General features: G+C 37.6%; 1 protein-coding gene across 1 annotated transcript; it reads left to right on the top strand.

Annotated features, from left to right (window-relative positions):
• Window positions 1-3960: 3960 nt before the first annotated feature.
• On the top strand, window positions 3961-15472 carry UFM1 (ubiquitin fold modifier 1). Its single transcript, XM_061458169.1, has 7 exons — window positions 3961-4132; window positions 4335-4431; window positions 4518-4574; window positions 4955-5012; window positions 9294-9333; window positions 9719-9751; window positions 13327-15472. Exons 1-7 carry the CDS (start codon window positions 3961-3963, stop codon window positions 13392-13394), a joined length of 525 nt encoding a protein of 174 aa, XP_061314153.1. The 3' UTR covers window positions 13395-15472.
• The last annotated feature ends 1734 nt before the right edge of the window (window positions 15473-17206 follow it).

Raw genomic sequence — 17206 nt, 5'->3', positions numbered from 1 at the left:
TGTATGTCATCTCATTTTGACATATTATTTTTGTAAAACGCTTGCACAATGAGAGCTGTAATAGGTTTTTAATTATTATTTTGTTAAAGGAAGATTATGAAGGTGTATTAACTTGTCTAATTATTAACTTTGTATTGCATTCATGAAGTGTTATAATCTTTATCTGGCTTAACAGTGCTTTTTAAAAATTCTATCTATGGCTATATTTTACAGAGAAATCCAGTGACACAGTACATAATAAAAAATTCATTTTGTCTTACATAGGCTGTAGGCTCATGAATGTGAAAACTCCCTGTTTAAAGGAGGTTAAAGTTTTCACAGTGGTAGGTACAAACAGGCTAAATTCACGTTGTATGTTACACTGTTATTTCTGTTTAAAAAAAAAAAAAACAAACAAAAAAGCTCCCAAAACAAACAAAAGAGAATCTGTAATTGTCGGGGAGTAAAAAGTCAGGGCAACCCAACTACAGCCAGCATGCTCAAGACTAGTCAATCTAGCCTAATGCTGCAGCTTGTAGCCTTGGAGTAGAGAAACACCAGAAAAGAGCACAACAAAAACAACCTAGAGATCACGCAGTGCTCTCGCTTGCTTGCTGCAGGGATTAATTTCCTACAGATAGATCCCACCAGAGCAAACAGGAGCAGACTGTCTGAGAAAGGCAGCTGGCTCCTGCTGACCAAGTGGAACTGTGCAGCTGAGGAGGTGCCTCTACATGCTGGGAAGAGACACAGGCTTACCACTGATGAGCTTGACCTGGATGAGGGGAAGAACCAAGAGACACACCACCATGTTGAACCAAAGGACAGGTAAGCAGATGTACCCACCAAAGGAGGATCACAGCCTTCTGACTATAAGAAATTATATGAAGAGGAAGCCTTATTCCATGTTTCCCTACTGACAGATCTCCTTGCTGCCTCTGCTGCATCAGCTCAGACTGTTACTTAAGCTTACTCAATGCTCCAAGTCATCAGGAAAACAGCTATGTCGTCTGATGAGCTGACTTACAGGTGGTTCCACTGAGCAACAAAGCCAGGGGAAGAAGCAGCAAGCAAGAAGGAGGCCAGGAACAGAGAGTGAAGCAGAAGTTGGGATAAAAACAGGACCTCTCCTTTATCTTGGGGCTTAGGACAGCTCAATCCATCTGGTGAAACCATAGCCTCGCTAAGAGCAGAAGGGATCATACTGTTACCCATGTGCTCAGAATGAAAGTGGTTGGTTGGAGAACCACTGCGTTTCTTTTGCCTTCCTCTCTCCCTCCTGTAGCACACTGCTTGGCAATGCTTGTTTAATTCATTGTTTGTGACCATAGGAAAAAAGCTTGCTGAGTGATAAGATTTAATTTTCTGGGTACCTGCTAAAAAGCTTAATTCAGTGCTTTTCTGGCCCAGTTAAGTGTTGGAAGTTAAATGTTCCTTTTTCAGTCCAAAACTGACAAGGTTCAAAGCAAGTCTTGCAGGTGGGAGATGTTTTACTGCATTTCTTAAAACTTGAGATTTCATACTTCCAGGGAGTTCTTAAGATAGATGCTTGTATAGTAACCTTTCTCTATATGGGCATGTTTTGCAGCATAAAAAGTCGTTCTTCAAATGGCACATGCACTCCAGCAGTTAGGTATCAATTAATAGATCTTGGTAAGGTAGCATTTTTGTGTACTTGCTTTCTTATTGTTCTGTTTATTTCCCCTCTCAACATAATAAAACCAGGTCCAGCCAGGTGGCTACCTATGTAATGCAGGCACGTGGGATAAATAGCTCCCACACATTGCAATACCTTTGTCTCTTGCAATGCTATTTACAACTAGGATTTCCGACAGATTTCCCTGAAGTGTTGTCAGGGGTATCCCAATTCACCTCAGTCACATCTTAGCAACCAAAGGGATGTATTTTTCGTTATTTTGATGAGTTGTTATTTTTGTTTGGGTTTGTTGGTATTTTTTTTTTCTTCACATTTTCTTGACTTAAAAGCTTTCTGTTGTCCTAGTGCATTTACGAATTTCCAGAGATCCCAATTGTTTTAAATTGATGAAATGGTCATTCCATTTGCCCTCTACATAGCAGAAAAGTCAAAAGCTATGTCTCATTGATATCACACAATGTAATTAAGGGTTAGCTAGTAAGAGCTGTAGGGAAAACAAATTCAATAAAGTCCATTTTTTTCTCAATTCCTAGTAGGGAAAGGAGGTATGATTTTGCTGGGAATGGACCAGTTTTTCTGAGTTGAGAAAAATGTTTTTGTATATAAACCAATTAGTGAGATACAGTCACCTCTAATTCATCTCTGGCTTATCTGCAGATGGGACACCAAGTCTCATTACCTCTCCAGCTGAAAGAGAAAAATCGTGCACATTCCCCTTCCTTCATTCATTGTAAATTCTCAGAAAAAAATATTAACCCTTCTACCTTTTGGAACAGGTTTAAACAGCATAGTAAAATTATAAAATTCCTGCAGTGGGGAAGTCTCATTTTTATGAAGTCACATGGGTTTCTGAATCTACGCTCAAATACCCTGATCCTGTGTACTGGCTTTGCATTGCAAGGTTTTGCTAGCCAGGGGATGAGGGGTGTGTGCGCTGTTCTAAGCACACATGCTCAAACCAGATTTAACCAAGTAAATTCAGGTACTAAAAGCAGTCCAGCTTCAACAGCATGAAGATTTGGGTGCACTTATTTCCTCAGAGGGGAAGTCCTTAAAGTGAAATGTAAGAAATGAAGTCCTAAAAGGATGTCTTGTATTTCACATATGCATTAATGACCTTGGCACAGAAAACAGCAATGCATTAACAGACGCTGCAGATGGCAGAGAGTTGTATAAATCAAAGGTACAGCATCATGCAAAAACAACTGTTCAAAGAGGGTAAGAATAAATATGGGATGACATTTAGCTACACAAACAAGGTTACATGCTCAGAGACGATATTTATTTCCAGTGCAAGGTGTAGTGTGTTAGAAGGAAGGAGATGAAAAAGACATGAGATCACCAATGGATTACAAAATGAGTATAAGCCACCAATGAGATACAGTTGTGAAAGGCAGATAACATAAATGCAGGAGAGATACGGAAATATTAATGCCCTTGTACAAGCTCGTAATGAATTTCTTCTAGTTTTTGGATATTTTTTTTTTCAGTTTTGTCTATGTTCAAACAAGATCAGCATGGCTGAAAAGCTAAATTTCATGACTGGGACAGTCCTTTAAGTAAGAAATCTGTGACTCCAATGTGTCAATTGCCTTTTGTATGGCATTTCTACCTCAACCCTAATGAGACCCCAATTAAAGTGAACCCAAGAAAGTGCTTGCCATGACCTGTCTGGCAAGCAGTGTGTGATGAACAAGCACCTCTGCCTACATGAAAATTGTACTTCATAAAGAAGGATGAGATACTGGATAAAATATGAAAGCAGTCTGCTAAGATACTTTCCACAAAGGTAATACTGACACACCCAGGGCTGGAAACTCAGCCCCCACCAACCTTTTTACATTCAATTTAACTTGAATATAACACATGCATAAAACCAAAAAATATTTGCATTCCCATTAAACCTTATATAGCCTTTAATAAAAATTAGCTTGCCAAAGGTCACAGATAAAACTGGGAACTTCTTTCTGCCATGATAAGTATCCACCATTATTCAAATAAAACTCCAGCTCCAGCTTCCCTATTGCATGGAAGATGTGAACAATACTGAGTATTAAGAGGGTGGCAATCTGTGCTTTTACATCCATCTTCCCTTGCGTAACTTCAACAAGCACCTGCAGAACATTTCGGTTTGAGGACACACAGCCTCAGGTAAACAAACCTAACAACGAACGACCTCCTCCCCACGCATTACACATATATATATAAACATATATATATATATACACACATAAACCTGCAGTTATATACAACACAGACTTAAATCCAGCAATCCCTTGTTGCTCGGAAGAAGGGATCTCTGTAGACCCCGACAGCCACGTGCGATGGGCGATGGCCGCTGGCCGCAACCTGCTGTATCCCCCCCCGCCGTGACCGGGCCGGGGCACGCAGCCTGCCAAGCCCTCGGACCCGGTCGCCCCGGCAGAGGGTACGCAACCCGGCCCACTGCCGCTAAGGGACCGCCCAGGCGCCACTTCAGACGTCTACGGAAACGCTGTATCTAAAACTTCGGTCCTAAATCGACCGCACGACAGCCATTGTCACTGCCTTGTTAGAAATCCTCAACGCTGTTCTCCGGTGCCCTTCGCACATCCCTCAGCCTCTCCCTTTCCCGTGACGGTGGGGCGTCGAGACACAACATCGCCGATCTCTCCCTAGTAGCGGTCGGCGGGGCAGGTTCAGTTTCCTTTGAATTCAGGCGGCGCTACGGGCAGCTCAGGAGACGGAAGGGACAGAAGGCCCTCTCAGGCGGCTGTTGACGTGTCGGTGGGGAGCGGTGGCGGTGAGAGCATCATGTGAGTGAGCTTGGTGCCCGCTATCCCTTTTGCTCCTTACTTTCCCTTCCCGCCCTAAACCGGAACTTTCTCCTCACTCTTCCCAGGTCGAAAGTTACCTTTAAAGTGACGCTCACCTCGGACCCGCGGCTGCCGTACAAAGTGTGAGTGGTGCGGCGGGCCGGGGTCAGGCAGGTGCTGCGGCCCTGCTGCGAGAGGCGAGGTGGCTGTGGAAGCCGGCGGCAGCGCGCACAGGCGCTCCTGGGCCGTATAGTTTGCTGGTCACCCTTCCATGGCTTCCGCACGAGAGGAAAAGGCGTTTTACTTCCTCCGTGTGAGCCGAGAGGTGGTTTGCCGTAGTTAACTCACCTCCTGGGGCTGGTTTGCTTTGGTCTGCTGCTATAGATGTCTTTTTAGGCTTTGATCTAGGCCTTAAACAGTAAATGCACACCTGTGGTAAGGGTATTGCCGCTGCTTAAAGTGAAATGAAATTGCTTTTTAGTTTGTCTCAGCAGTCATACGTTTATTTACATTGTAATTTTAGGTTAAGTGTGCCTGAAAGTACACCTTTCACAGCTGTCTTGAAGTTTGCGGCGGAAGAAGTAAGTAGACAGTGATGATGATGATGTTTTTTAACCTTCTGAATATTCCTGAAAGCAAAAGCTATTTAATTGTAAAATAAAATGGTTAATTCAGCACAAAGAATGCTCTTGTTAGATATGCACAGACACAGGCTTTACTTGTGTCAGAGTAGCTTGTCAGAGCTTTCAGAAGTTAGTAAGCAATTCTTGCACAATTTACACTTTAAGAGCAGGTATTGATGTGCTTGCTGTTCTTTGCAGTTAATTTTATTTCAGTAACATAAAACATTGTGAACATGAACATAATTAAAAAACACTACTATTGAATATTTAATATTTTAAATTGCTTATGTAGAATATACATAAAATTCTTTAGGATTATTCAAGAAATTCTTAAACTCCTCTTGCATTTGGTTCCAGTAATCTCTAATTTTGGAAGACATACAGGTTTTGATCATAGAAGGTATTGACATTAGTCATATTGCCTAGATTAAAAGAACAGACACCAGTGACTAAGATGAGGATAATGTGGTGTTTGATTTCTATGTTTGATCTGTTACATAGAATCCAAAACTAATAGGTGACTAAATTGGCCTATGTAATGTATTTGAAGAGATGCATCCTGTTTGTTTCAGATTAAATGTACAAGTATTAGCATCTGTTCATCTCGGTGTTAAAACAGTAAAATAAGGGGCTCAAAAGCATGATGGGTTTTTTTTTGGGGGGGTGGAATTTGTTCAAGCATTAGAATTGTAATAGAATAAATAATTAGAAAAGATAATAGACTCCATGTCTTGATTGTCCTTATGTTGTTGGTGTTACACCAACATGTGACAGAAGTTCTAATTGGAAGCACAGCTTGTGGGAGGAGGTTGTGGATTGTTTATTTTATGACTACTTGAACAGAACAATATAAAGAATAATGGATGCTGTTAAAGATAGTTACTGGTTTCAATTTTTTTTTTTTTTTCCCAGTTATTTTTATCTGAACTAATGCAGCTGTGCCCACACAACCCATATATAGAGACCTAGTATGAAGGACCAGGGAAGGGTGAAGCAGGACTGAGTGGTTGGAGATAACAAGACTGAGGGGCCACTTTTGGTGGGAGGGTTGCCATCAAACTTGGTATCTTTACCTACTCATGGAACCACAGTGAGTTCAAGTACTATAGTGGTTTCACAAGTTATAGGGTCCTCTGTGAAATTGATTTAGAGAATTACTTAAATGTTCACATTTAGCAAACCATTATTTTAGTTGATGTATTTTGAGTATCCACTATCATTAAACATGGAGAGGTCTTGGGAAGTCTGTCATTTATAGCAGTGTCAGCCCTTCTCAGTAGATGCATTTGGCAGTGATAATTTGGATAATGCAAATTTAGCTCTTTCCTTAGTTTTTATTTTCTCGTTTGTCTTACAGGCTATATATAAAAATGTAAATGAGATATAGAGTACTGGAAACACTGCTGTCTTCAGTTTTTCTCTATTTATGGTTCTTTCCACAACTGTCACAGTTTATTGTGACAGCGCTAGTGTTCTCATTTACAATGTGTGGTATCTTATCAGGTTTTTTCCTTCATCTGTTAAAGCCACTTGGTACATATCTCAGGTGCACATTTGCCTGATACTTATAAAAAAACTCTCTTAACTTTGTGGAATCATTACTAAAATAGTAATCTATTTCCATTTACAAAGTTGTTTATTCTTTCATAAGCATGGGTTTTTTTGAAACTATTTTGTTATTTTAATATTACTCTTGGTAGACTGGTACTAAAATTCTATGGTTTAATGCACTTATCTGCTATTCATTGTGCAAGAAAGAGATGAGCTTGTTACTGTAGAGGATTTTTTATCATCATTATAAGAAGTGAGTGGCATGCGATTGTCACTTTTTCCTTATAGTTTGGCTGTAGATATCAATAAATATATTTCCTAGTATTGGAGAAAATAAGTTGTGTGACAGCCTCAGTTATCAATTTATAAGGTTTTTAAAGCAAACAATCTCTTTAAAGGGTGAGTTTGAGGCTGGAATTTGATTTCAAAGTAAGCCAGGGATTGCCTACTGAATACAGAACTTCGCTACTTGAGTATCCATTTGACTTTGTATCTGAGAAAGCTTGTGTGTTTTCAGCATGGGATACATACACTTAGCAACCACAGGAAGGATTTTTGATTTAAGTAGCGAACCATATCGCACCAAATTATGTGTAATTATTTCCAGTGGTAATTTCCCTTTCTGTATTATATTTGTGATGATATTTAAGTGCTGACTGTATAGCTGACAGCTATTGCTATTTGGCCCAGTGTTTTGGGCTAAGGTAATAAAATGTTTTATTATATTCTAACACTATACAGTACGAAGCAATAAAATTAACTAGTGCTTCACAAACCGGTTGCCACACAGTTCTCATATATACTTGGTGTATCACCATCAGGTAGATTCTGCTACTGAGAAGCAAAATGACACAAAATTAGTAGATGTCCATTCTACTGTGAATGATTCATTGCATTGTTGTGTCTAATAAGAGGCGCAGAATGAGGAGAGGCACTTAACGTTCTAAAAGTTACCTGTTTGGGTTTTATCAGGTGACTTGGGATGAAAGATTGATGGTATCACTTACTAGCAGTGGAAATCTGCTTGTTGAAAAATAACTTAAACATGTATTTTGTGCTTCTTCAGGGTTTTTTTGTGGTTTAGTCCTTTACTTTTTGATTTGGAGATGGAGATGATACCTAACATGTTTTGCAGAAACTCCTGCTTTCATGTCACGCTACAAGATGAGAACGTGACATGATTTACCCGCTACGGGTAAAAGGCTAGAGGAAAATAAGTTAATATCTGCTAATTTTGTGTCTGGAGATGAAAAAAGACTTTTTAATATTAATAACTAAATACTATATTCAGGCATGGTTTCTGTGGGCTTTAGCTGTTGCTGTCAGTGCATGGTGTTTCTGCAAATCAAACCTGGAAATCTTAAGTTGAGCAATCAGAAAATAGGGAAAGCAAAACTAGTGAATGCTGTTGAAAGAATGCTGCTGAAAGGAACTGCTGCGCTGAAGTGACTTGTTTGAGGCAAATGGAAAAGTTCTGCAGTTCTTCCGTGGAAATACTCATTGTTAGCAATCATAGTTAGCTTACCCTTTTTTTACACAATGTAGAGAAGAAGAGGAAGTGCTTTGTGAGGTGATTTCCCTGATGCTTGCTCGTCTGCTTTACTGTGAGGATTCTGAGGCACTGGAGCATGCTGCCCAAATAAGTTACGAATGTTCCATCCCTGTCAGTGTTCAATGCCAGGTTGGACAGGGCCTTGAGCAACCCAGTCTAGTAGCAAGGTGTCCGTGCGCGTGTTAGCGAGGACTAGATAATCTAAGGTCCTTTCCAGCCCAAACCCTTTCTATGATTCTGTGGTTGCTGAGACACCAGTCTTTTACCTTAAGAGTTGTTCACTGTGCCAAGTAAAGGAAGCACGAGGAACAACCTTTGGTCCTTAAACCAACCAAGTAGCACTGATTGACTTGTATCCACCCAACCTTTTCTGTCCTGTGTGGTCCAGCCACATTACATTACATAGTGCTGGATTTTTCTCTGGCCCTGCCTCGTCCCTCTAAGAAATAATTATTTTTGGCTTCCCCATCTCAGTTCAGACCTTCTGAGGTAGTTTGAAGCCTATATGTGATGCTACCCTACCTGAGTAGGGCTTTTCATGTTCTAAAACTGACTGCATATGATGTGCATGAAGGTGAGTTGCTGTGGAGGTGTGAGAAATCTGAGGAGGAAGGCAGATCTTATGCAGTGCTGTAAGTGCTTCCTTTGTAAGCAAATCCTGAAATGAACTCTTCTGTTCCAGTAGTGCAGTTGGAGAGCTCCCAGTACAGCCAGAGAGAAAGCTAGGAAATAGCTCAAAATTAACCAAGATTAACTCAAGCTAATTCTATTTTAATTCCTGTTAGGCGTTTGTTTTGAAGTTCATTTCCATACGTGCTTTAGGTATTCCTTTATTTAGTACAATAAGAACTAATTTCTCAACTTGGTGGATGCTTGACTTTTATATTGTATCCAAAGACTAATACTAGTTGGATTTAATTAGGTTTTTAGTCCTGCAAATTTCACATTCTGTATTGAGGTGTCTAATCATTTTTGACTTTAAACCTTTATTTTGCTTTATCTATAAATCTGAGGGAAATATTTTCCCATAATTTTGTTGTACCTGAACCAGCTAAAAATATAGTTGATTTGAATATTCCCTATATATTTTCTTTAACTATGTTTCATGTAATTTTGTCCTACTCTACTTCCTTTAGTTCAAAGTTCCTGCAGCAACAAGTGCCATTATAACAAATGGTAAGAATATAGTTTTTATATATTTTATTTTTTATTTTTTTATTTTTTAATAGGGTTTTTCTTGTTGTTTCATTTAAGGGGTATTGATGAGAGCAAAAGTGTCTTTTCTTTCACAACCTCTACAGACTGCAAATTGAATTTAATAATATTACAGCATTATTAAAATTGCTTATGCATGGTGTAAAGGTATTAAACCAACTAATATAATTAATTTGGTTTTGTCCAAATACGTATGCTGAATGCTTCTTGTTAGCTTGTGTGATGAGACTATTTCTGGTTATAGGAAATAGCTGCATGAAGACCTGATGTAATAACTACATCTTGTTGGTATATTATATTTTTTGAGCTCTAAGTTTAGTCATAATATGTCTCTTTCATCTTCTAGATGGCATAGGAATAAACCCAGCGCAGACAGCAGGTAAGTTATTATTTATGAAGCCTAGTATTAAAAAGCTCAGTTATATTTCCTTTAAACTAATGCATAGCACTTGGGGTTGATTTATATTTTAAGTTTTGATTGCTTAAATGAGAGAAGCATTACTCAGTAGTTGGAAACTACAGTCAGTGTAGTATGTAAAAGGTAAAACCCACAGAGCTATTCTTCAGCATTTGTGTATTTAATTCTGTGAAAAAATTAGGTACTTCTGATCTTCAGAGCTCAGCTATTTATTGTGCAGTTAAAAAGAGCAATACTGTATTACATGCTACTGAAATAACAACTAATAGCTGTATTATTTTTCCCCGTGATACCTAGTTGAGCAGTATTCGCTATTTTAGCAGCACTTCTCATGGGGTATGTTTAAAAAGTAATACTTGCATTTAGAGCAGGAACTTTAGGTGCTTTGGAAAGCACGTTCTCAAGAAGAGAGGATCTTCTTGGCTATAGCCCTCTTAGTCTCAAAAAGGGATTCCATGTGAGAAACCTCTGCTTTCAGCTGCAGAGGCTTCCTGTGAGAGTTTCTCTGTCACAGAAAAGTGTAAATTTTTTCCCCATTACTTCCTGTAATACATGGAAACATAGTCCAGATGTTGAATTGTACTAATAATGGTCTGTTGTCTGGAACCAGGCTTCTTTGGACTTATTGTTAAAAAAGCTATACTTTTAAATTAATTTGGAAATGGTTACAGTACTCTCAGCCCATTGAGACAATGTTAACAGTGGAGTGGAATATCTTTGAAGGGAAGAAATGTTCATAATTTTTTTTACTAAGAAACAATAATAATGGCTTTGGTGCTTGTGGAACCCAGTTGCTGGAGACATACTGCTTCTCTGTTTTTTTTTGCGTGAAATCTCTACAGCATCTCAGAAAGTAAGGTATTATCAGCATATTTAGCTATGTAAGTCAAATAGTATAAAGTAAATCCTTTCAGAGCACATAAAAGTATCTGGTGGTTAGAAGAGCAGTTGCTTGATGTTAGTTTGGGGAATTTCTTAGAATTGCAAAAGAAACCATTTAAGTGTTGTGACCCATTTCTGGGGTCTGTGATTGCATCCACAACATTTGAAAATGAAGATCAAGCAAGTTTTTGGCTTTCTGCTCCACTGGAGGTTTCTGTCCTTTCTGTCCTTCCGTTAGGACTCCTGGATTATGGTTTGACAGGTATGCTGCCTAAGGTAGACTCCTCAGCTGATGCTGTCCTTGTCATGATCTCATGACCAAATATATTAAAAACAGATAATGAAAGTAATAATCTAGTTTCTCTACTAGATCATCACCCACATGTAAAGCCAATTTTTCACGTGACCACTCAAGAATACATGGCAAAATGGGTAAAGTCAGTTGCTTAAGTTAAGGTATACTTCCACTGTTTCTCTGTCTCAAAAGTATACTTTCATGTCGTATTATGTAGTTCAAATTAGTTGTAGCTTAATACTGCAAGGTACATGTATTTAGGACTACATGACTCCTGGATGAAAACATCCATATGGCAGTTCATCATGCTTGCAGCTGTGCATATTGCATTCACATCTCTCATGGATTTACTTTATCTCTCCTAAGTTCTTCTAAATATTGAGGAATTATTCAGTAGAATTGTAAGACAGCATCTCATAATCAAGAATCAGATAAATGAAAAGATTCAAAATTTTTCATTACAGTTGTGATCTTATCTGCAGATATAAGATTAGGTACATGGATTGCACATGGGTTTTTTTTTAACATAGAAGGTACCGTTGCCCTGACAGTGCTGTGTGATGTTGCCCTTACACAGGGGAAAAAAAAAAACCAACCCCAAACAACACCCCCCCAGTAACTTACAGCAAAACCAAGACCCAGTCCAGAATCACTCTTCCGTTTACAAGTAGACACATATAATTTAAATATAACCTTTTGTTCAGTCTTATTAATTGGTATTTCAGAAACTTGGTACGGTAAAACGTACTTTTTTTTTCCTATATTAAAGCTCCTGAAGATTGAACAGTTGCTTTAGTCTTCATAAACTTCCCAAAATAAGATGATCTAAGAATAAAATCTTAGCAATCCTTGGGGATTTCAGAGATTTTGTACTGTTCCACTATTTCTGCACCTTTCTGAATAAAAGTACCCCTCAGGTATGATTTTCATTCTCCCTACATGAGTCTGTGGAGTAGGTGAAATGAAAGCTGAAAAAACTAGGCTTAGTACTTAATTCCTGTAATGATTTCAGTTTTAAATCCTGTATTCTTTAGGGAATAGTGTTTCATAAAACCACTGTGATATTAATGATGGAAACAGTCTGAGAGTTGGAATGAACTGTTGTCTGCATGAGATGCAGCTGTGGCCTGCTTTAAGTGTTAGGAGTTTTACGATGGCCCTTGCAATACAGATACTTCTAACCTGTATTAGTAAGCTTAGTTCTTTGTTTTGCTGGTGTGACAGATTCATGTACAGTGGGTTTTAGAGATCTCTTCAGTATGTCATCTTGACAGGTCTCTAAAACCAGAATGTCTTCTGATAACATTCTTTTGAACTGATTTTTCTGACATTTGTGATGTTGAATAACTAGAATAGTTTTTATCCTGATCCACATGCCAGAAAAGTGAAGTTTGAAAAAAGGTAGCTTTGTTGCAATAGAGTAATAACTTGAACAAATGTTAAATACTGTTTTAAGAGAGCAGTCTACGTCCCTGACATGTGGCGCCTGAAGCGAAATACAGTTATTGTGCTTTTACAAGTCAACACAAAGATGAGTAAGAATAGGTATATATTATTAAAACCCGATATTGTAGAATTACGTATCATCTGTTTTGTGCAGTAGCAGTATGACTTTAAAAAAAAGTAAGTTCCATACAGCAATTAAATAATACATCACTTTTAGTAATGTGGTTTCATTTTCTAATGTTACATTTAATAGAAGAAAATAGCAACCTAAATGACAATCCTGCACACATGCAAAAAATATCCTAGACGTCTAAGTATTAGAAACTTCTACGTTTCATGCTATGTCCTCTTGAAAAGACTATCATGACTAGGACTATACAGTAATAAATATAATGTTTAAGATGTTTTTATGCTAAAATGAGACTGACTTACTCTTCGATGTGTGGAGAGCCTTCCTAAAAGAAGGGTACAGCTAAGGTTCTGAAGTCAGACACATATAAGTACTGAACTGAGGAGAGAATTAAAAGTAAATATATGCATGAATGAACACAAGATAAAAAAAAGTGATTATGGACAAGTAAAGCATTTCTTGGTGTTAAAATTATTATGACATTTAAGTGAAATTACACATTCAAGTATGCAACGGCAACATTTGAAAGACCATAGCTTTCATGTCCTATTAGATGACTTTGGGACTGGTATTTTTATTTAAAAATAAGAGCTGTTTGGAGTAAGAGAGATAAGATGAAGTTCCATGGGAACATAAAAGACTATATTTCTGGTATATTAGAGGAATTAGTGCAAACATGTTAAACACAGGCCTAACATTATTATCCCTTAAATGTGTATGCTTGTTTAGGTAACATTTTATTTTGTTGGTTGGTAACACATTCTGTTTGTTTTGTTTGTTTAGGAAATGTATTTCTAAAGCATGGTTCAGATCTACGGATTATTCCCAGAGATCGAGTGGGGAGTTCTTAACATCTCCTGAAAGCTTTGGAATAAGTGACATTGCCATGCAGCGAAGGTCTATTTATTTTGGAACTCCAAAATGCAACTAATGAATTGGCCTTTTATAAAGCTAGTAAAAATGACTCCCCAGGATTTGATTATTTTTTTTTAAATAGAGATAAGGTTTCATTTTCTTGTTAAAATATATTGACTCGTGCACGGATTCTTCCTGGACTAGTTGAAAAATGGGATGATTGCATGTTGCGTTCCTGAAAGCAAGCTGGATTTCTTTATAGGTGTTACTGACACCACAAGGGTAAACACACAGGCACAATCAATAGATATTTAAAATATTGGATAGCGTTGAGCCTACTTTGTGGAAGAGGGAACTGAGTTACAATTTCGTTACAAAGAGATTATTCCTACTGAGTGCTAAAACTTTGTATTTGCCTTTTTTTTTTTTCCCCTAAACTTACTTTCCATGTTTACAGGAACAGTTTTCACATGGTTCAAGAATTAAGCTCAAATAGAAAGGAAATTTCAGGGGTTCACTACTCAAGTAAGTAAATAACTGCCAAATGGTCCAAAGTCTTTGTAGGATTTAGTTGCTGCAGATGTTAGATAAAGGAGAAAACAGAGGTTTTTCCATGTAAAAACTTCGTTTGACGTATTGTAAAGTTAAATGTAATTTCAGAGAATTTATGGACCTAATCTCACAGGAAGTGCCATCAGCTGAGAAGGATTGCAGCATAATTTGAGAATGTGTAGGAACTGGTCAAATATGTCATTCCTTTTTCAGTAAACTGATACTGGTTCTTTTGAAAAGTCTGGTTTTATTGTTGCGTGTTACATGGGAAACAGTGTAGAATTCACTGAAATGTCTGTGTCGGATTATGTGTTTCTTGTTTATAAATTGCCAGGGGTAAACTATCAGTTGTGTAATTTAATTAGAGAAGATGTTGCTTTCCTTGAACTCGTAATCTACTTTGTGATTAATATATTTGGCAGAATCTTACATTATTGCATTTTTTCCTTTCCTATTGGGTTTAACAGAAAGAACAGTGGGCAATGTAGTGCTTGGTTAAGAAAGTATTGTCACAAATACAACTGTTCTGTGCAATAATCATACTCTAGAAAGATTTTCAGATAATGTGTCAGGTAGTACAGAAGTACAAAATGCCCTTCTAAGTGGAGGTAAATGGAGCATATAGAGGAAGACTCTTTTGAAAGTGATATATGACTGTAAACATTTTCCAGCTCTTAAAATGAATTGTAAAATTCTGTATTTTTATTTTAATAAACAATTGTATGAAAAAAAAGTGAACTTTGTTCTCTCTCATATTCTTAATTAATAATAATAATTAAAAACTCTGCCCTTTAACCTTCTAACCAACATGCTGTGAGATTCATTTCAAGCCAGAAGACACTCATTTTGCAGAATTCTACAGAAAACTGCCCTTAAGGGGCAGAGGACATAGTTTCTATTAATCTAGTGCCATGATATAATTAGAGTGAGCCAAATTAATTGCTTGTAAATTTTGGCTGCATATCGCTTCACTGAATGCATGAAAAACATCTGATATTGGAATATAACAAACACAGCCTTTTTTTTTTTTTCTTTTCTTTGTCTAGAGGTGCAGTTTCTTTCAAAGGACCATCGTGGTTAGATGCATTTTGGAGCTTAAGGTGCTCTGATGCTTATGTGAAAGAGAGTTATGTAAAATTAATTTCAGGTGGTGGCTAACATTTCTTACACTGTTACTGTAATAAGGGCATAAAGTGTTTGACATAGTGCATTGCAAGTAGTGTATGTAACATGCAAAGTATTTATTTGGAACAATAAGTGGTGCTTGTAGCTCTTTATCTGTTCATTACAACTTTGTCACCATGTGGTCTAAAATCTGAACATAACTTTTCTGTTTGGTAAAGAGGCTTAATTTCAGTGCTACAATGTACTTAGCAGATGTTTGCAAGTTGATTTGACATTTGCAAGCTCATTTTGTTATGTTTGACATGGTTATATGGGAAAAAAAATTAAGTTTAGAACCAACCTTCTTAGGGCTTAGGAGTTGTCACCATATGGTGAAAAGTGCTGTACTGGCTTGTCTTAACAAAACTTCAAAGTGTACTTTACAAGTCAGCTCTACCTGGAGTTTATCTTGTCTTTGGCTATGGTTATAATTTGACTGGTGTTAAATTAAAGGCTTCCTTTGTTTGTGATTATCACACCTTTGCTGAAGTCAATTTAAAGGGTCTTTTTTCTGTATTTTATGTTTGCAAAAGGATGGTGGGTTTAATTACAAAGGTATCCTGTGAACTAATTTTGGGAGAACCATTAAATGCTAAATGTTCCACCAAAACTTTTTAAAACCTGCAATAATTCTTTTGGTTTATACAATGTTACATAAGTCTTATTTTTCTCAAATCAATTATTTGTTAGAATTTGAAGATACCATGGCATTTTTTTCAGCGATGGGAGTACATTGATCTGATGAAGTACGAAAGAACTGGAGGAGTTAGGAAATGGTTCTGCTAATAATTCTGTCAGTAGTACGGCTTTTTTGCTTGTGCTCCCAAGTCACAAAATCTAACTTTGTTCTATGAGATTAAAAGAGCATTTTCCTCTCTTGTTTCTACGAAATAATAAGCAGAAAAATGGTTGACAGTAGGATGCAAAAGTTAAAAATTTTTCTTTTTCATGGTTAAGTTAATGTTGAAAACCCAGCTCCCACTGCTTCTCCAGTGATACAGTGAGCAGTTGGATCAAGTGAGGATCTGTGACAATATGATTGCAGTGTTACTGGATTCAGAAGGTGCTGCGGTTGCAGCAGTCCTTTGTACGGCAGCATGTGGGTGGCTATCAAACCGAGCACTTTAATGGGGCAGTGGAAAAAACAATCCTGCAGTCATCCTAGCAGCGCTGTGTTTCAGTGATTCTGGCAGGAGCTGTAAGCTCCAGCTGGATAAAATTCAGTCCTTGTGCAATACATAATGTTCAGATTTAAATACAGTATACCTGACTGTACATCTCGGTAGTGAGTTTCAGCCACTGTTCCTACTGATGGCAGGTGAATACTGGGGAGTATTTACAAAGGCTAGCGTGGTCTTTTGGTGGCTAATCTCTGCAAACTATTTTTGAAGTTAATGGAAGTGGGAGTCCTCCAGAGAGAGATTCAGAGTAGCTAAATGAATCTTCAGTTCTGAATCATCCTCTGCAGGAGCCTGTCTTTACTGCATAGAGAAAGCCACTGAGGTATTAGCCTGCAAAGGCTAATGTTAACCTTTGTGAATACCTTCCCTAACAGGCACTTCCCCCTGTCATCAATATTACATATTGTAGTACTGTACTACCTACTCGCTGTTGTTTGATCTTAAAGTTTAGCTCATGGTATGAAGCTGCCAAGGACTTGTTAAAAACCCAGATTACAAGAACTTGTTTGTATGAAAACAGACCTGCTTTTAAATGTAATATAATTAGTTAAATGCTCTGGGTTTTTTGTTTTTTTTTGTTTTCTTTTTACAGCAGCCTTGGTGGGAATGTGGGGAAAGGTTTATTGTTCTTTACAGAAAGCTTTGTCAGGTTAAAATTAGTTCTGTCTACAAAGAAAGAATAAAATTCGTGTACCAATAAAGAAAACAAAAGATTCTTCTTCACTTTCTCAGAGTATAGAATTGATCCCTTTATCTTCCTGTGGAGGTTAAATGCCTGGAAATCAGGTTTTAAAGAGTTTGGAATGCATTCAAATAGCCACTAATAGAAGGACCAGGTGCAGGTGTTCCTATTTATTACTATGAAGAAAATCCTGAAGCTGAGTCAGGGAACTGTCAGGGTCTTTCACTGA

This window comes from Pezoporus flaviventris, unplaced genomic scaffold (genome assembly GCF_033815535.1).
Source record: "Pezoporus flaviventris isolate CSIRO_AGI_PZ_B2104156 unplaced genomic scaffold, CSIRO_AGI_Pfla_v1 ptg000025l, whole genome shotgun sequence".
In the NCBI taxonomy this organism is placed as follows: Eukaryota; Metazoa; Chordata; class Aves; order Psittaciformes; family Psittacidae; genus Pezoporus; species Pezoporus flaviventris.
This window is presented reverse-complemented; position numbering and strand designations above follow the sequence as displayed.